The sequence below is a fragment of the Podarcis filfolensis genome (genome assembly GCF_964270895.1).
Source record: "Podarcis filfolensis genome assembly, chromosome: 10".
Lineage (NCBI taxonomy): Eukaryota > Metazoa > Chordata > Lepidosauria > Squamata > Lacertidae > Podarcis > Podarcis filfolensis.
In genome coordinates this window covers 43,542,522-43,563,279 of record NC_139612.1, presented here as the reverse complement: position 1 = coordinate 43,563,279, position 20,758 = coordinate 43,542,522, and the positions used below count along the sequence as shown (strand labels likewise).

The following is a 20,758-nucleotide window of genomic DNA, read 5'->3' as shown; positions in this document are numbered from 1 at the left end:
TTCCAGAAGACAGCCGTGCACAGCAGAGTATAGCAGAGCATAAATTACTCGGACGACAGCGCTGAAGAATATCTTCTTTTATTCACTAACAGCTACTGTACTATACAAACTATATACAAATGGAGACGCTGGACTGCACTGAGTGTTACAGCTGCTTTCTGCAGTGACCTTATCTACACAGAGATAACACTCAGTCTCTCCCTTTGAAGTGAGGCTGGAGCGGAATAAGTAGTGATCACAATCCGCCCCCTCCTCTCTGGAAAATCAGCAGATTCTTGCAATGGGAGGGGTGAAATATCCTCATCCTCCCCCTTTCATTCCAACCATTGCAGAATCTAGCATAACTGCAACTTGCGTACATACTCCAAAAATTGTTCTTTGCTAACAACCTTTGTTAAAACATCTGCAGGTATCTCTTTCCCTGGCATATAAAACACTTTTACAACACCACTTTGGACACATTCCCAAGCTCTATGAAGCTTGCTTTGCAGATATTTTGTCCTCTGCTTACATCCTTCTGAGTTGAGCAATGTTATACATGCTTTATTATCCTGATACACTTGAACAGGAAAAGTGACCTTCACTTTTATATCCTCAAACAGTTGCTGCAAACACTCTATGTCCATCAGGGAAAGAGTTAAAGCATTAAGCTCTGCCTTTCAAGAACTTAAACTTACCGTTGCTTGCTTTCTGCAACACCAATCAAAAAGACATTGTACAGATAACACACTCCTGATGTGCTTTTGCCGTCAATTGTGTCACTCCCAAAACTGGCGTCTGCATAGATCTCAAGATCTCCAGATTTTTGACTAGTAAATCTTAATCTGTAATCCACAGTTCCTTTCAAATATCTTGCTATTTGTTTTAGCACTTTCCAATCCTGAACTGTGGGTTTATTTGCATATCTGCTGATTAAATTCACAGTCACAGCAATGTCTGGCCTTGAACATCTTGCTATGAAACTAAGTTTACCCAATACACTTCTAAACGGTGTTGCATCAGGAAAAACATCAGCTTTAGCATCATGCTGATAACCTGCGACCATGGGGGTATCTACAGGATTGGCATCACTCAGGTTCAACTTCTCTATGACATCAGTGATCTTACGTGATGCAGCAAAACATCCCCCTGTGCATTTCTCTCAATCTCAAGCGAGATATAATTGCTGACTTCTCCTAGGTCTTTTAAGTCAAAATGCTTCTGCAACTTTGCCAGAGTGCTTTTGTAGATGTTTTCATTCTTCCACATAAATAATATGTAATCTACAAAACAAATGCAATAAAGCTTGTGCTGATTCGACTCTTTAACAAAAACACACGAATCAGCCTTTCCTTGCACAAAACCTAAGGAGAACAGCACTTCAGTTAGCTTGGTGTGCCAGCACCGTGCACTCTGTTTTAAACCGTACAGGGATTTTTTTCAGCTTGCAAACCATTCCCTCTTTTATCTGCACACCATCTGGTGGTGACATATAGATATTCTCATTGAGAACGCCATACAAAAACGCAGTATTAACGTCATGATGGGAAATTGTCATACCTTCTTGGGCAGCTGTCTTCAACAACAGTCTAACACTTTCAAACTTTACTGTTGGAGAATACGTTTCATGGTAATCCTGATCAGGTGTCTGAGAAAAACCTCGCGCCACTAGTCTGGCTTTGTGTCTGACTATTTTTCCGCTCTGATCAGTTTTTACCTTGTAGACCCACCTACTGTCTACACACTTCATGCCTGGTTCTGCTGGAACCAATTCCCAAGTATCGTTCTGTTTTAGGGAATTCAATTCAGCTTTCATGGCATTCAGCCAAGTTTCAGCATCCTTTGCGGACAGGTTCTTAACTTCCTTATAATTGGCTGGTTCAAAAACCGCACCAGAGTTGCTTGTGACCGCAGCCTTAGCGAACTCTTTAGAGAACCTTTTAGGTGGTACACCCTTCATAGTTCTTTCGGATCTCCGCAAAACTCTCTGATCCTCTGGGTCTGGTGTCTCCTCCTCTTTGGGAGAATGGTGACCTAAAGAAAATGAAGGTGCTGAGTCTGAATCAGCGTCAGACTGATCTGAGGCTTTTGGGCTTTGATAATCTGTGTCATCACCAGGATCTACATCAACATTAGAATCATCATCAACCACAACAGAACTTGCCTCCCTCTTAACTGTTTTTGCACCATCACCACAAATGGGGTGACATTGAAAAATACCAACTCTGTCCCATTTTGGATTATAGTCAATGCTTCTGGTCAACCTGATTGTTTTCGTGTCAGTGATCAAGACACGATAAGAACCCTTCTCATACTCTAGAAAAACACCATGTTCACCACGCTTGCTCAGTTTGTTATCCTGCAAAGTATGCACCCATACCTCCGAACCAAAAATTTTGAAATGCTTTACTTTTGTGAAGCATCTCGTATGGGGTGCAATCTATAGCAGACTGATACATTCAATTGTACACGTGAGAGAAACACGAAAGAGCTTCAGCCCAAAAGGGATTGGGCAGGCCCAAATCGTGCAACAGAGTTCTGATACCTTGTTGCAAGGTTTGGTTTACTCTCTCACATAAACCATTCTGCCAGGGTGATCTGGGCGTGGCAGTCATATGCTCAATGCCCTGTTCAGTAAGAAAACTCTCAAACTCTTCTGAACAAAACTCTCCACCCCTGTCAGTGAACAGACAATGTATGCTCTCATTGTGTACATTCCTGAGCCATGTACAAAATTGGCAAAACTTTGTGAAAGCTTCAGACTTTTTCTGTAGCATATAGACCCAAACATATCTCGAATAGGAGTCTATCAACACCATGAATAACCGTGAGTTGCCTCTAGAGAGCGCTAGAGGCCCCACTAAGTCAGCATGAATGAGTTCATATGGTTTCTTGGCCTCTCTCCTAGATTTTGCACCTTTGGGAGCTTGCTTTGCCTTATTCTCAGCACAAGAAACACATTTCATATGGTAAGGACACTTTTTCAACTTCATGTCCTCAACCATATTAGGTATTTTTGCCACAGCCTGAAAATTCAAATGACCATAAAGACGGTGGTAATCATGAATACATTGATCATGCAGCTTCTCAATCTTATCTACAGATATGTTACAGCATGCTTTCTCAGTTGCTTCAGCAGTACCTGTAACAAAAGGCAATTGGTACAAACCATCAACACATTTGGCATCCAGAATGAGCTTGCCATCTCGATGAATTTCACAACGAGATCCAGCAAAAACCACCTTAAACCCTTGATGACCAAGCTGCAAAACTCTCAAAAGATTGTCCTGAAGATGAGGAGCATACAAGACATTCTTAATAGTTGCATTCAGGCTCTTTAAGAACACAGTTCCCTTAGCCAAACTCATGAGAACAGTCCCATCAGCTTGATGAATTGCTTTCTCTTGCTTCTCAAGCTGAACAAAGAGATTCTTATCTTTGGCCACGTGGTTGGTACAGCCAGAGTCGACCACAAAGAAACTCTGCCCACGTTGATTGGAGCAGCGAGAGATCAAAGCCTTTGAAGTAGCAGGTGCTTGGGAATTTCGTCCTCCTCCCCCTCTGCCTTTGAAGTTTCCCTTCTTCTTTGAAGTTTTCTTGCTGCACTGGAAACTCAAATGGCCTTGGGCTCCACACGAAAAGCATCACAACAATTTCAGAGCTTTAGCAGCAGTTTCACTTTCCCCTGCTGAAGACTCAGGCATATTTGCAACAGCACTGTCATGGCTTTCTCTAACAGTCTGTCTGCGATCCCACTCATTCAAGAGCACGCTAGACACATAATCTTCTGTCAGCAGGCATGGTGGAAATCTGAGCAGCTACTCCATCGTAGAAATTGTCTAGGCTATTTATCATCAGCATTGCAAACACAGCCTCTGAAATAGCCAGGTCTCGCTGAACAAGGTCCTGTCTGAGGCGTTTTAATTGAGACAGATGGCTAGACAAATCACCACCTTTCTCTAACTGCAACCTGCACAGCTTCTTGAAGAAAATCACACTGGAACGGGCGTTTTGCCTCAAATGCATATCTCTCAGTTTATGCCAAACAGCTCGTGCAATCTCTTGACCCTCTAAGTTTACCAACAAGTGGTCTGAAACACTCAAAACAATTGTCCCCCGGGCTCTCATGTCTGCAGCATGCCACTCAGGCCATTCATCTTCATCTTCCTGGGGAGGGTCATCTTCTATGGTGTGAAATAGCTTCTCCTTCTGTAAAAGCGCTTTCATTTTGACCTGCCACACTGCATTGGTCTTGGGCGTGAGGAGAGGAAAGGACAGAGCCATCTGGCCAGAATGTGCACAGGCCATGTCTACTATTAATTAAAGCAAGACACTTCCCTTCGTGCAACACAGATAGAGCCTTGGACTCCTTCAGCCACTCTCTCTCCCACTCAGAATGCAATTAACAGGCAAACAGGGATGCTATCTTCTTTTCTTGGCAGCCAGCAAGATACCTCCATAAATCAAGCAGCAGTAGCAGCAACAGCTTGAACAACAGCTCCGAAACAGCTCTGCTTCTGGGCACCGCAAATCAGTCCACCACGCAGCCTCCGTTCTGCCGTCTGGCAATCAGCATCAGAAGCCTCTGGCGACTGGGACGACTGGGATGACGAGGACAACGACTGGGCCCATAACCGATGTCAGCTTCACCCTTGAGCCAGTGCCACCGACTAGGCTCAACCACTTCAGCCCTGACTGGGCCAGGCGAGCTGGGGTAGCACTTCCAGAGACCTTCTCTTCAGGAACAGGTCTAAGTGCTGTGGACTCACAACTCAGAGCTGTGAGCACCGAACTCACTTCCAGAAGACAGCCGTGCACAGCAGAGTATAAATCACTCGGACGACAGCGCTGAAGAATATCTTCTTTTATTCACTAACAGCTACTGTACTATACAAACTATATACAAATGGAGACGCTGGACTGCACTGAGTGTTACAGCTGCTTTCTGCAGCGACCTTATCTACACAGAGATAACACTCAGTCTCTCCCTTTGAAGTGAGGCTGGAGCAGAATAAGTAGCGAGCACAATCCGCCCCCTCCTCTCTGGAAAATCAGCAGATTCTTGCAATGGGAGGGGTGAAATATCCTCAGTATTTACAGGGAGGTGTAAGCCCCTGCAGTCCAAAGACAATTGGAAAGCTTTTCCCATTTCCTTCCTCCTTGCAGAGAAATATTTGAGGTCAGTTTGGGAGAGTCAAAATGGCTTCAGGATTGTTCTCCTATACTATTTCAGACACGTGGTTTATATACTTATGTATGTGTTTGCTTTGTACATGTTTGTGTGTGTGTGTATATGACCTTAGAATTCCTATAACACTTGGAAGTCGAACGGAATCCATTCCGGAAGTCTGTTCAACTTCCAAAATGTTCAGAAACCAAAGCGCGGTTTCTGATTGGCTGCAGGAAGCTCCTGCAGCCAATCTGAAGCCATGGAAGCCCCGTCAAATGTTCAGCTTCCAAAAATAGTTCGCAAACTGGAACACTCACTTCCGGCTTTGCAGCATTTGGGAGCCAAAATATTCGAGAACTAAGCTGTTTGAAAACTAAGGTACGACTGTATTTATCCCCAGTGTAAGCAGCCCCAGTGTATTTTTCTCTGATTGTTTATTGTGAAGAGAGCCAGAGAATCCAGTGCATAGCCTTTCTTGCTCTTTTCTGGACAACCCCCCTTCTCCCTTTCCCCCAGTATTAACCATGGTATTCTGTCATGTTGGCACCATAGTAAGCTTTAACCAGGATTTGCAAAGCAGCTTAAAATTTGCCTTCAAATTCTGACTGAGTGAGATCATAGTTAAGATGAACTCTGATGTTGATATAACACCACACTATGGTTAACGTTGAAAGGTAGTAAGAGGGGAATTTGTGTGGCAGAGAAAAGGGAAAGGGAGCATGTAAGAAAACACAGTGTTCCCAATCTGTTATCAAGGTTAAAAGATCAGGAAATGTGCCTGCACTAGGCTACTTATCTGAGTTTACATTTGAACTGTTTGAATAGACAGGCTCAGATAAAGGAAGCTGTTTTCAAAGCTGACTGGGAATAAACATGTGCAGAGTGTGTTTCTGTAACTATTGAGTTATGCTTTGAAACACTTGGAATTAGGGTGCAGAGTCTACAGGCCAGGCAGTATGTATTCTAGACGGGACCATACGGCAGTGGTTCCCAATTGCCTAATTGCTGAGGACCCCCTATTTTTCAAAAGCCAAGTCACAGACCCCCTACTTTTGAAATTACCTGTGCAAAGCAATTTTATAAAAAAAATGTGGGGTGGCCTCTAATAAGCAAAGGATGTCAGGTAAAAAAGAAAAAAAGAAAAAAAGGTAAAGGTTAAGTCCAGTCAAAGGCGACTATGGGGTTGTGGCGCTCATCTCACTTTCAGGCTGAGGGCGCCAGTGTCATGTGGCCAGCAAGGGGAAGGGATCTGTTACATTTTTAAAATGATAAACATGTGAACCTGTCTCATGGAGCAAGCCGTTTGCACTCTCTCCTCCCCCCCCCCCCCCATTGCAGGAGCCCAAATAAACTGTGTCAGAGGTTTTTGCCCAATCCCAGTTCACTTGCCATCCAGCAACTCTGTCAGAAGTTTTTCCCCTGCCAGCAAGCAGGCCCTGGGCATGAGCAGAGCCTGGGTGATCCATAGATCATCAATGGGGCTTTCATTGTGCAATTAACAAGATGAGTGAGTCCCTGGCAGGGGATGGTGCTGTGAACCCCCTGGATGTGTTCCACGGACCCCCCCAGGGGTCCCTGGTCCCCCAATTGGGAACATACGGCTTTTCGTCCCAGAATTCTACACTTCCTATGTGCTGCCTGCACACTGAAAACGTATGTTACTGACTGTCAAATGGACAAGCTTACAGTTTAACAAACCAAGTTAATGTATACAAAGAAAATCAAGTGATTTCTGTGCTGCTCTCGGCCCTTTCGCTGAAGGATAGGTTGCTCACAAGAGCACAAATGAAGAACAACGCACCAGGGAGGAGAAACGCTGTGCATTTGGCTGCATCAAAAGCTTTTGCACACAGCCCTAAAACCTAGTTTTGCACACGGCCCTAGCAATTCTGTTGGCCAAATGAGAAAAGAGGCAGGGGGGAGGGGGAGGCTTCTAACTACAGTTGCTGTGAAACTGTTGGAGGCAGTTTACTTATGCTACTGGGAGTGGCTATGAGTTTCACATTCAAAGTATAGCGTGCCAGTTTGGAAAGCAGTTTTCGAGAGGTGTGGTCACAAGTAGCTTCAGCTGTTTTTAGCAGGGGGTGTGGCTAGATTTAGCTTTTGTCTGCAGTGGGGGAAAGGCTGGGGAGCAAGCATTTTACTTCACATGGATTGCCTGATAGTTGCCAGAATCATTTTCCCCATTATTATTATTATTTTACTGTTTCACTCGATAAAAACAATAGGTACACCATAAACAGGCTTAGAAAATGCCATCTTCTCAAAATGTGACTGTTAGCTGGAAATCCGGATTAGCTACCCCTCCCCCCGCAAATTGTAGAACGGACGTTGCTCTCATAATATAGACATGCAGATAAACTTCCCCAGGGTCATACTGAGATATATATATACACTCCTCCTGCACATGTCCTGTGGGGAGTCACTCAACATGAGACTTGCTCTACCAGACTAATAAGTTATTACAACGTTCATCGACCAGTATTGGCGCTAATCCCTGATCTAGTAAATAAATCATCTGGATGTGGTGCAACAAACCACTGTTTATGCTGAAATCTGGTATTACGACAATCAGTGTGAAAGAACAAATAAAACCCAAGTATCCTGGCAGCATGCTGGAAGGTAAGGTTTAAATCTCTCCCCAGATGTCATCCTGACAAAAATCACCTCCCTCGTTGTTAGCCTTAGGGGAAAAACTCCCACTGGAGTGTCCCCTCCCCACATAGAGCTAAGGGGGGGGGAGGGGCGAGTTTTCATCTGGATCATATTGGGAGAAGGAAGGGTTAAATCTCCTCCCCCTATGGGCAGCAGATCAAATGAAAATCATGTTTCATTACATTAGCTATTAAATAATTTTTAAAGAATATTGACATACTGTCTCTAATGGCATGTTTGGCTCTGAAATAAAAAAAACAACTGGCCTGTTTTTAATTATTTCACCATATATTTAACTTGGAGTACTTTAAAAATAGTGCTTATCTGTGTTTCACAATCAGCTTTTATGAAAACAGCAAGGACAGCATGCACCAATTACATGTCTCTTGCACAAGTCCCTCTGACCATTACAAGTGATTAATGAACACAATGTGATTGTGCAACTCCTGTGTACAACCCTGTTAAGTAAACTGAACAGTGCAGAAATGGGTGGTGGCGACAGCACACATCCTTCTTCCAACTGTTCACAATCTAGTTTGATCATTTCACAACAAAAAATCAGCTGAGGAAAACAAGCGCCATTTGTCTCTGTAACCAGGTCACATGGTAGGAAAAAAGCAGTGGATCAAGTGCTCTCTGACCTATTTATATAATCTTCAGAGAAACAGTGTAGTCCCCTGGAAACCACAAAGATCTCAAAGAGAATACTAAAGTATACACATATCTCTAAACAAAACCTTTTTTAACAGTAAATAAAAGGGATTGGCTCATTTATTTTACAAAGCTTGTTTTATGATTCAAATAGCACATGGCTCAGTTAGAATTGAAGCTCCTGCACCAACAACCTCTTGCTGCTGAGCTTCCCTGTCAGCTAATTGTGAAAGGCAGATTGGAGTCAGTGAATGACTCATCATTTAAATATGCACTGTGGGAGGAGGGGAAGTAGTGAGCCAGCACTGGCATTGTGCATGCGAAGAGTTTTCACATGTTTGAGCAAGCCACAGTTTGAGCACTATTTCTGGGCAAGAAGAAGCTCTTCTTGCACAGCCTCCAAAATGATTCTTGCAGGGAATGACATTTTGTAATTTAATTAAATGCAAATACATTTTGCGCCCCTTTTGCTCAAAAAGAAATATGCCTGTTCTTCATACTCTGTTGAACTACTATTGATCCCTCTCCCATCTTCAGTTTGTGATCAGAGACCACAGTTTATTTGCCAAATATGTGAACATCTTGTTCTCCCTCTGTCTTAGGTATCAAAAATTCAAGCATACTAAATCTTTTCTATTGTAGTTTTAATATAATGAAACAATAATGTATTAACACTATAAAAACCACAAACTAAACTTGCATTTTTATTTTTATTTTGCATATATGTATCTATTGGACCTAGAATATACCCTGTTTTGTAAAACATTGAATAAAATAGTTATTTGTCGACCCATGATTTCATAAATAGTTAAGCAGATAATGAATGGAGAGTAACCAAAGGAAAAGCACATCAAAATGCATAATAAACTCTTTGAATCAAATACAGATGTTTCAGCCGGAGTTCATGTTAGCGTAGGAAATCTAGCTGAATGTTCCCGCAGAATAAATAGGGGGTTGGGTGTGAGCATAACAGGAAGCCACAACATTTTCATTACAGCAGGGCTTCCTCCCTCTCTTCCTCTCTCCCTCCGCCCCCTTAGTGCCAGACAAGCAGAGCGCTGCAGCAGGAGCCACAGAAGATTGGCTTGCCTACCTGCTAGCAGTCACAATGGAAGCAGTGGTTTACTTCTTAAACCTCCCTTTGGAGAACAGAAAGAAGCCTGCAACCTTGGTACAAATTCTGCTGCCAATACAGGATCTTTTTGCCCTTTAAAAATAATTAGTGGGGAAAGGTGTTGGTTAAAACAGCCATTTTGAATTTTGCGCTTGTAAACTGTTAGATATGAAACCAGCCATTTTGAGCAGACTTATTTTGTGATGGCGTAATGTTATTCTCAGTGCTTTTTTCTGCGGGGTACTCAAGGGTATGCTGTACCAGCACCTCCCCCTCCCCCCAAATTAAAAGTGTGGCACTTACTGTAACAACTTCATGGGTGAGTACCGGCACCTTTTTCCCCTAAAAAATAAAAAAGCACTGGTTACCATGCACTCTTCCCTCGGAATCATAGTCAGAATTATCCTTTAAAGGCATATCAGTTAGTCTTTAAAGCTAAATCTTTTTGCCATTTTTGTCACAGAGATTAATAAAGGAGTAGAGTGGTCCTGGGATTAATTCCATTTACTTCCAAAAGCAATCAAAACACGGTTAGTTGAACTAAAATGTTCTTCCATCCTCTTACATTGCTAACCCATCACCCGCTCCCATGTTGTCAAACTTCCACATCCCTACACCGTTGAAGCTACGTACCTCAGATCTTGGATGCTGTTGCACTCTGAACTGCCTGGCACCCTGCAGGCCTAAACACCATAGACAATGCTTGTTCTGAAGAGAACTAACTTTTTAATAAATAACTATGCAGAATGCCCTTTAGGCCAAAGATTCAAATGGAAAGGTTTCCGCAACAATTTAAACTACCACAGCGAGTAGCTGCGCAGTACAGTATAGGTACTGTTCCCGACAGCGTACAAATATGCTGTCGTCTTTGCTCTCTCCTCTTCTTCCACTGTTTTAATTTACAGTGTGCTGTGGTGGATGGTAGCTTTGAAAAAAGCAAGCATCTTTCCTGCCAGTTGCTTCCCAGGCTTTGAAGTGAATGGAAGTCTGGATGAGTCCCAAATGTATAAAATCCTTTCACATATTCGTTAAGTGTCTCTTTGGTCGAGGCCATTGAACGTGAATCGGTTTAATTGGTTGAATGCTTAAATATAATCCTGATATTTTAACTTCAAATCCTTTCTAGTTTAAATTCAACAAATACTTTATTCAAATCGTTGCAGTATTTGGGGTGAGTGTGATTCTAGCTAAAGTTCAGGACTAGGCTGACTTCCTGGTGGAAACAGAAACAGACACAAGGGGCCGAAACCAAGAGACAACTACTGAGGTGTATATAGCGTAGGTCTGATAGAACATGTGATGCTGTTCATCTGGAGGTTGGATGTGTTCAAACATGTACATGGTGGTGAGTAGTGAGGTGCATAATGATCCTCTCAGAACCCTCTCAAACATTATGGGAGTGAAAGTTAATTAGTTGAAGAGCCTTTGTCTTTACAATGTAGTCAGTAGATGAAGCCTGTTTAGCTAGTCCATCAGCATTTCTTCAGTTCAAAATATGTCCCTGGTCAAAATTAGCTGTCAACCAGGGATTTGTTATTTTGTCTAATCGACACACAAAAACTCTACTAAGAGAAATCTGTAGCTGTTAAAATACCAGGGCCCTAATTATCCTATGCAAATTGCCATTGGATGGCTCTCTGATTTGATAGCTCCAATAATCTATTATGGAAAAGTGGACGGGGACATCAAATTTGTTGTTATTGCTGTTGTTTCTATATCACCCTTGAGGATCACAGCATGATGTATAATATAAAACCATAAAAAATAACATAGTAACAAACAAAAATAATAACCCTCACATGTTTGGATTGTAATGTAGTCCCAATCCAGTAAAAAGGATCGAAGTGTGTGTCCTGAAGTGCTGAAGGGCAGTGCTTTTTGTCTAAAATGTTTAGGGGTACTGTACTCTCATTTTGACTCAATAAAATCACCATTTTATAGTTCAAATCGGGGGAAATAAATACAGTAAATGGACAAAAGTACAAAGATTCACAAAATGTTTAGGGGTATGCGTTCCCCCAGAAAAAAAGGGTATGCATTCCCACAGAAAAAAGCACTGCTGAAGGGTATGTGTGTTTCAGTAAGGAGAACCACCTGTTTCTGTGTGATTATAGCAGGAAGCACGTTGCCTTTTTAAAAGTGGAGCCCAGCAGCTCTTTACAAATCATGTTATCACAGCAATTAATTCTGTTTCAGGATTATGAGTTCTTGAAACCAATATGGTTCAGTGCATAGTATAAAGTAAATTAAGGACACTTTTCACCAGTGCAAACATTTTTGTCTCCCTCTGTCCTTGTATCCTTATAATAAAGTTTTTTAAAAAAGGTTCTACTGAATAGAATGTGTATACTCTCCTGCTTTCTATCATATACTAATATTTGCAAGTGATACTAGTCCAAGCTGCACATACCTTGAAATATAGAGATAATCATAGTGATGTTGAAAAGTTGTAACGCAGATGCTAACATTTAGACTCTTAAGGTCCTGGGTTAAGTAAATTACCAATTTTTTCCGTCTATAAAATGCCCCCATGTATAAGATGCCCCCTATTTCGGGGGACTCAGTTTTAAGAAAATGGGGGGAGGTAGCCCCGTGTAAAAGACGCCCCCTAATTTTTGACATTATTTTTAAAGGAAAAAACCCTAATCTTATACACAGAAAAATACAGTACACACTGTTCAGCCCTTATAGGGGAAAAGTTTAAATCATGCCAAACAGTTGTGTGGGGAGTGGGGAGCAGGAGGAGCTGAATCTAGCACTCCCCACTCCATCCTGAACAAATAGGATTTCTATATTTTTTCTAAATGGCTACATGCATATAGCTGCAGATGCTGGATTGAGCTGGGAAATTGCCCATGTAACATCTATTTGCAAGAGTGACTTCCCATCCAGCTGGGGATTCACACTGAGAAAATGTCTTCTATGCAGATATAGCTCCTAGCTTGGTATAACAAATGTTTTCCTGTTTCTTTGGTGATTTTTTAAAAAGGTATTAATCTACAGAGAGCTACACATTTTATTTGTATTTAAGAAGTGTTTGTTAAGATGGTTTAGATGATTAAAAGCACAATGCATTGCTTCTTTATTCAGAAGTTCACTGAAGCTTATTCCCTTACAGGCGTGTTTAGGATTGCAAACTAATAAATCGAACCTTTGTTCACAAAGAAACACAGAAATTGAGCTTACTTGGCATAACCAAATATGGATGTAATGCTCAGTAATTATATATATATATATATATATATATATATATATATATATATGGACGCGGGTGGCGCTGTGGTCTAAACCAGCTTGCCAATCAGAAGGTCAGCGGTTCAAATCCCCACGACGGGGTGAGCTCCCGTTACTTGGTCCCAGCTCCTGTCAACCTAGTAGATAAACAGGTCCTGCTCTGGTGGGAAGGTAAACAGCATTTCCATGTGCTGCTCTGGTTTCGGTGTTCCGTTGTAGCCTTTTGGAGTTCACCAATTGGGTCTGCGTTGCTCCGGGACAGGAGGAAGGAAGTCAAATGACACCGAGGTTGATTCCAATAAAGAGTTTATTCTGCTCTCCAGATAGCAGAAGGCACTTGCGTGATCAAGTCCACAGCAAGTCCAAAGAAATGAGGAGTTTCATGCAGTATATATATCCTCCAGGCACCCTTTTCCTCCTTTCCTAGGAATCCAACCACATCAGCCTATGTACGCAGGTTGACATCACATATGTTCTTGCTCTGGTATTCTTAACCATAAAAGGGTATTCCTTCCTGTACTTCTGACCATAAAAGGATCTTCCTCTTCCTACTCTTATCTTGGAGGAAGAGGTAATCATCTCTGGGAACACGCTTCTGGCGTTGTTCCCGGACTTCGGTCTGTGGTTTGTGGTCAGCACATAAGATAAGGCACGGACGTGTCTTCTCTGTTCTACTGGTGCAGTCAGGGTCATCCCTGCTGTCACAAACTGATAAAGGAGAGGGCTCTGAGCACAGCCGGGTTTTTGTTTATACATTGTCTCGGAGCTCAAGTTAATGGATTTTAGCTAAGGAAAAATAGGGATTTTGGTGCAGTTTCAAGCTGCCTGCACAGTCAGTTTTTGGGTTTGGGAAACCCATTCCTTCACCACTGCACCAAAAGCGGCTTAGTCATGCTGGCCACATGACCCGGAAAAACTGTCCGCAGGTCAGTAAAACATCATTCAGCGGGCCTGCATAGAATGCTATGGATAAATAGTCAATGGAAAAGAGGTTCAGAACTAGGTGCTAACTGAAGGAATCAACAGAAGATGGCAGTTTGAAATGACAGAGTGACAGTTGCGACAGTGGTATTAACATTAACATTAGAAAGCTTAAGTATATGGATTATTTTTAACTCCATCTGTTATATGGCGATACGAGGTAATTAAAATAATAAGATTTTTTTATCACAAAGAGTAAGAGGTAACATGGTGAGTTTTGGACCAATTTATCTTGGTGTAGTAGCTATGGAGATAATATCAAATTATTCATCCAGCAGGATGTAGTCATAGCTATTTGTCTATTTGTACATTGCTGTTTTAACTGTTGTTTTTATTGTGATGCTATCTCTGGGACATTTTGTGACAGGCTAGAAATAAATATGCTTCATAAAATAATTAAATATAAATATTAGCCTATAGTAGAAAGAACAGAGTCAATTATAAATGCAAATATTTTAGTTGCTTCAGATTATAGTGGCTTCATGAGGGAAATGCAGTGTTGTTGTAGTAGTACCTCAGGATTGTTTCTGTTCAAAGCCTTTTGCCACATATGGAGATCCAATCATTTTGTACTAGAAAGATGTGATATTTGATGTCAAAATCACATCTTTCTGCAATATTTTTCCATGCTTTAGACAGCATCTCAGTGTAGCGTGGGCCAGCTGCCAGCCAATGAGTCAAAATCACTAATAGAAATTTTCCATGTAGAAAACTATGGTATTTTGCCAGCCTGATTAATACTGAGGGATGGAGACATGGAGTCAGGGGTATTTGAATGTGGGAGGAACTTAAGGCAAGTGAACTTAAGGCCCAAATTGGGGGAAATGAGTATGGTATTTGAGAAGAGCAGCATTGATTGGTGCAGTGTCTGGAAGGCTTGATGATAGTGAGTGGAACCTCCATTATCAAATTTGATAAATGATGTGCCACAAATCAGGCTCATGTGATTGATAAGGTTAGACTACCTTCCTTATCAGCCCCCTCCCCCCAGCTATAATAAATACAGAGAAATTGGGATAGTGGACATCTACCACAGATTTTGTCAGACGTAACATTTTGGGGGTTGAATGGAAAGCAGTGCTTTAATTCTGTTATGGGTTTGCAGGAGGCAAGGATCCCCTAAAATTCCTGGGTGCCAGGTTCTCCCCATAATTTTTTAAATTAGTAAATGTGGAGTTTGAAGTTGCCAGCTCCCTCAGGAGATTGGCTTAAAGAGGTGCCATCAAAGAACAAAGGCAAGTGGTGGCAGAGTCATTGCCCTGCCAAAGGTGAGACATTCAGCATCAGACAAGAAAGGGGGAGGCTACCAGGATTGCAGGGACTGTGATGTGACCACAGGAAAAAGTGCTTTTCACAGGAGGCTTTTGAAATGGAGGTTGCCAGGGTAACAGAGGGGATGCTGGAAGCAGAAGAGGAGGTGGTGTTTTCTGCAAAAGCTGCTGGGAAGAATAAAAGTAGGAAGAACTACATGCACACTGGCTGGGAGAGGCTGCACTGAGAGACTGAGGGCCATTACAGGCTTCTGCTTTGGATCCAAGCTTGATGAAGCTATGAGTGAAGCAACAAGAGACACTATTAGGGTATAATGTTGTGCACCCCCTCAGGTGTAAATATGTGTAAAATAAACCATAGTTTTAAAAGACACTAGTCTCCACTGTGCCTGGAATCTTGCTACCACTTGTCAAGATTAGGGTATATATAGAAAGTACAAGATATAGGTAGCTTGTTGGTGTAATTTGAATAAGGTGTGAAATTGCACTAATTGCTTGATCTATGTCTTGAGCTAGCATGCCCCCCATGTTTGGATCTTGTTATCTTGTTTAGAGATAGAACACCAGGTGTACTGGGTAGCATAGCAATATTACAAGGCCAAAAGTCTGACTTGCTGACTCATCTACCCTCATTTTATCTCAGGAATGTGCATTCATGCAGAGACGGGTATAAAAGTCAAGGTTGCATTGCATTCTCTATCTGGGGTTGACAGGGGGAGAGTCTGGGAGCCCCTGTGTTAGGTGTACATAGCAGTGTGAGCTAGCATGGTAAAGTGCTAGTGGATCTCTCTGTATGCTTGTTTCTTTACTTCTAAGACCAGAATAATAGTATTATAGCAGTTAGTAGATTTGTCTTGTCTCTTGAGACAATAAACACTTTATGCTTTAATCTCAGCTGAGTAGGGAAGGAGGTTTTTTGAGTGGGAACTCTGGAGAAAACTGACTACTGGAAATCAGGAAAACTCTGATGTTCTGCTGGAAAACTTTGTTGGAGTTGAGCCAACTCTGCTGGTCACACTGGTTGAAGTGTGGTGAAGTACCAATAGATGGTGGGTCCATGTCTGACAGGTTATGGGCCAACTGACTTTCAGAAATAATAACAGGTTATGGGCCCAGGACACATCTGCGCGAGCCTGAGTAAGCCAGTGAGAGTCTAGAGTGCTCCAGTTGCAGCTTATCAAGTTCTGTTTGCTGGTCTGGTCTACAAGAAGGTAAGAGCATAGTGGCCTGTTGGTGAAGTGTGTGGTGGTATCACTATGGCTCAAGGAATGCACTCCGGTTTGTCACTTGAGAGACTGAATGGTTCAAACTACTCAAACTGGAGTTATAAAATGGAGATGTTCCTGAAGAGAGAGGGAATTTGGACTCTTGTTACTGAACCCCCAGATGATGAAGAAGCCTGGGCATGCCAGGATGATAAGTTTTGGGTAATCATAGCCTTGGTGTTGAAGACTCACAGATATAAATCATTTGGTTCCTGCCAAGAGCCAAACATATGTGGACTGCCTTGCAGGATGTTTCATCAGCTTGTATATTAGTTTCAGTGGAAACAATTACCTCTAAATTCTGTTGACCCATATCAGCTGTGGGTGAGATAAAACCTTCATAGTCTAAAGTTACCTCCTATGTAGAATTGAACTATTTCTTAGTAATATAACTGTTTTTGTATCTTTATTTTGTATCTTATGATTTATGTGGAAATGGTTCTATTTGGTTGCGTACTTTCTGATGTTTTGTTTATTTTTTATGACTACTACTTTTGTTATGTTTGCAGTTATATAATTTTGTATATGTTGTAAGCTGCATTGAGCATGGTTTTAACTCTGGGAAGGGGGCATACAAATGTAATGATTCATTGATATTAAAAATTACTCTGCTAATGTCAATACAGATAAATTGTATAATTATTATCCCCACAAGGTGGGTGTCTGTTGGTGACTTGTGAAAGTCAGTTGGTAGTTCACCACACCTCAAACAGTGTGTTGTATCAGCAGAGTATGAGGAGCCCCAGCAGTCTTCAGAGAGTTTTCAGAGTTTCCTGCTCCCAGCAGAACAGTTTCTTCCGGAGTCCCCATTTAAGGGGAAAATTTCTCTCCCACAAAGTTCAAAGTAGCAAAGCGTTTATTGTCTCCAAACACAATTCAAAGCTAAATGCTGCTATCTACTATAAGAAGTTCTTCTGGTCTTTGAGGTAAAGATATATATGTACAGAGATCCACTAACACTATTACATGCTAGCTAATGCTGCTATGTAAAACCCACAGTCTCTTCCCCTGACTCTCACAATTCAGAGTCAGACCCTGACAGCAAATAGGACAGGAAAGGGACAAGACCAGGATAGGACAAAACATAATGAAAGCAATAACCTAGAGACTATTATACCCATCTCTACATGTAGGCATATTTCCTGAACCAATAGGAGTGTATGACTCAGCAAGTCATACACTCAACCTTATCCTAGACCATCCAGACACGGGGGATGTGCTCCTCAATGCATGAGACCAAGTACTGCGTAATTTAGCTCATTGTATAGAGTGAGAGAATCTGTGTTGGAAAGAGAGATTCTTAATCTCTTGTAGCAGAGTCAGCACAATGGTGATTGCTCCATGCACAATAAAACTTGGTTAGATTTATATCTGCCTTTATCCACTTTAAACAAATGTTCCCCACAAAAATACTTAGGCTAGAATAAATCACAGACACTTAGCATAGCTAGTAAGTGAATATTTTACTCACAGAGTTTTCAGAAGTTAGAGGAAACAAGTCTCCATCCGTGGGCAGAAAAAAAATGAATAAGATAAAGGTTCCAAATGTCATAAGAAAGTAACTTGGTCAAAAAGGATACTGCAAACTTTGGGCTAGCAAAGATGCAGGCTATAAAATCTCATTTTAGAGGGAGAACCAAACAAACAAATACATTATGAATGACACCTGGCTTTATAACAGCACCCATGAGAAGGATCCAGGGGTTTTAGTAGACCACAATCTAAACATGAGTTAGCAATGTGATACAGCAGCTAAAAAGGCTAGTGCAATTCTTGGTTGATTCAACAGAGGTATATTGACCACATCACACAATGCAATGGTACCAATCTGTTCTGCTTTTGTCAGACCTTACCTGGAGTATCATGTTCAGTTCGGAGCACTGATTACTGGAATGTATACAGAGTTTAAGATTACTGGAATGTATACAGAGGAGGGTGACAAAGATCATGAAGACCTGGAGACTACATCCTATGAGGAAAGGTTGAAAGAGTTGGGTAGTATAGAGATAGCATAGAGAAGGGTTGATTTAGAGGCAATATACAGGTTGTGACCATTTTGCGCGCATCCAATTGACGTGTGACTGCCAAAACATGGGTCCTTTTGGACCCAGAAAAGGGCGGAATGGGGGGACAGAACAGGTGGAGCAGGTGTAGGGCAGGCTTATGTGCACTCTGCTGACATGCATGGGGGCTAGAAATGGATGCTCTGTGCAAAATTGTTGCCACCTGTAATAGCCATATTTGCATAGTTGAAGAGCTGTTACATAGATTTCTGTTGTTCCAGGGAGTGGGGCCTGAACCATTTGGTTCAAACTACAAGAAACAGAATTTAGGTTAACATTCAGAAGAAGTTCTATTTGTCAGTGGGACAGAAGTTTTTAAGCAGATGTTGAATGGTAACCATCGGGGATTTCCTGCATCAGTACGGGGTTGGACTAAATGACCTTTTGAGGTATTTTCCTGCAAGCACTCTGATTCTATTAATCAAAACCAGATTTCACAAGACAGTTTCAAGCACTTTGCTCATATGTTACCTCCAGGATACAGGCAGTATTATTATAATGATATTGTAGCTTCTTCATAAAATGACAATGTGACACAAGCTAATTCTTAGTTAAACTTATTTGCTTTTTCTTTGAAAAGTTGTTTATGATTCCAGCAAGTCAATGGACTGAAAGTAATCTTTGTAATGTCTTATTAATACTGTTGCTTCCTTAGGTATGGAGAAACCTGTACATAGTGAAAGCACAGTTAGATTAACACAAAGGAAAGAGGAAAACAACCGGGCTAAATCAGTGATTGATGGTATCTGATAATGCTTCAGGGAAGAAACAGTGAGGAGGAGGAGAATGTATTAACCCATCCCCTGCCTGCTGATACTTCCTGCCAAGTTTCCTTCCTCTGGCTATTTTGAGCCCATTTCCCCCTGACTGAGTTCTGAGACCAGAATAAGCCTAGCTAGGGGGAAGCAGTTGATGTGTTGGTGTGTGTGTGTGTGTGTGTGTAAATGAGTAGAACTGGTTGGCATGGGAAAGGTTAAACACCTCACCTTCCCACTTTTTTGATTCTCCCCTATTCTTGTATTCATATTACCTCATCAAACATGGAACACATGTTTCTCAAGGTAATATGTAGCTCAATCCTTGGATGCTAGGGAAAAAATTCAAAATAGCTGTGGAATATCACACTTCAATTTTTTATTGATTCATGATGTAAAAATTATAGTCTTGAATATGTGGGATGTGTGTGTGCATGTGTGTGTGCGCGCACATATCTTTCATTTGAGATTCTTATTTTTGTATATTTAAAATAAAGTTTTACCACTGTCTTGTGACTATTCGTTTTTTCCAGAGGCAATTTTGACTTTCAGTAGTTGTGGGCAATTGTTAAAACTTGAAACAACAGAGAAGGCATATCCAAGGGTAACACAAGAATATTTGCACAATTTTACTTTTGAAACAAAAAGGAGGCACAGCCTGAGGAAAGATTTTGATTTTGTTAAGAATGGGCTAGACAGAACATGCATCTTCCCATACCAGTGAATCACATGTATTATTTTACAATATATAAAGGATAGTTCACAAGCAGAAACTTGTCTTTAGAACAGGATATTTACATTATGGCACAAATGAACAATTGAAGAATAAAAATAATATACCCTTAACTTTCTAGATAATCAACACTAATGTACTTTGCAGTTTTTTTAAAGTTATATTAGTATTTTTTATCAAGAAGCGCATGCATCACTCTAAGGTATGTATATTTTGTGTTGTCCATATATTTGTGTCGGTGGAGCTATAAAGATATGCTTCCAATTCTGGTATTGCACACACATTTCTTGTGCATGATGCAATATGACCTTTGTTCTGCACATGGGCATTCTGCCTGCCTCAGTGCTTGGGGGGGGGAATATCACACACTGATGTTTAACCTCATTACTTTGTTTTTATGTGAAGCTATGGGAGCTGTGCAGCCTGTATGTTGTTCACACATGACTATATGTGAAGGTGGGGTTTCTGTGAAATGTTTTTGTGGCAGGCTCTCTCCTTTTGGTGTCTGTACAGCACATTTCTATTGTGAATGCGTGTGAGAGACAAAAGGAAAATGCTCCCCCCCCCCCACCTTTCCCACATTCACTCTGTGCTCACAGACAAGCTGGCACCCCTCCCCCACACTTTGGTTCCACACCAGCTGCTCTCCCTGAAAAAACGATACTTGAGAGGCCTCTTTTCCCCCTAAACCAGTTCTAGCTGGAAGACAGAGAGAAACAAAACCCAGGTTGGATTCTGAGCTGGAGCAGCTCTGGCTGCCCTTCCTGCAGGCAAAAACTCCATCTCCAGTCATAAAGCCTGTCCACAGCTTCCATGCAACCCTGCTGCTACTGGCACTTGCTTTGAGCTCTGGCTCCAGTAGAATATTCTAGCAGGGATTGCGGCTC

The 20,758-nt window shown here is 41.6% G+C and overlaps 1 protein-coding gene and 1 long non-coding RNA gene across 2 annotated transcripts; one reads left to right on the top strand and one right to left on the bottom strand.

Annotated features, from left to right (window-relative positions):
- Positions 1-673: 673 nt before the first annotated feature.
- On the bottom strand, positions 674-1,045 carry LOC310744075 (uncharacterized protein; the record flags this gene model as incomplete). Its single annotated transcript, XM_083574818.1, has 1 exon — positions 674-1,045. The coding sequence occupies one exon, from the start codon at positions 1,043-1,045 to the stop codon at positions 674-676; it is 372 nt and encodes a 123-aa protein (XP_083430944.1).
- Positions 1,046-13,023: 11,978 nt separating this feature from the next.
- Positions 13,024-20,310, top strand: LOC310743554. Its single transcript, XR_014539094.1, has 2 exons — positions 13,024-13,944; positions 15,951-20,310. It is a non-coding gene; the product is annotated as an uncharacterized lncRNA (long non-coding RNA).
- The last annotated feature ends 448 nt before the right edge of the window (positions 20,311-20,758 follow it).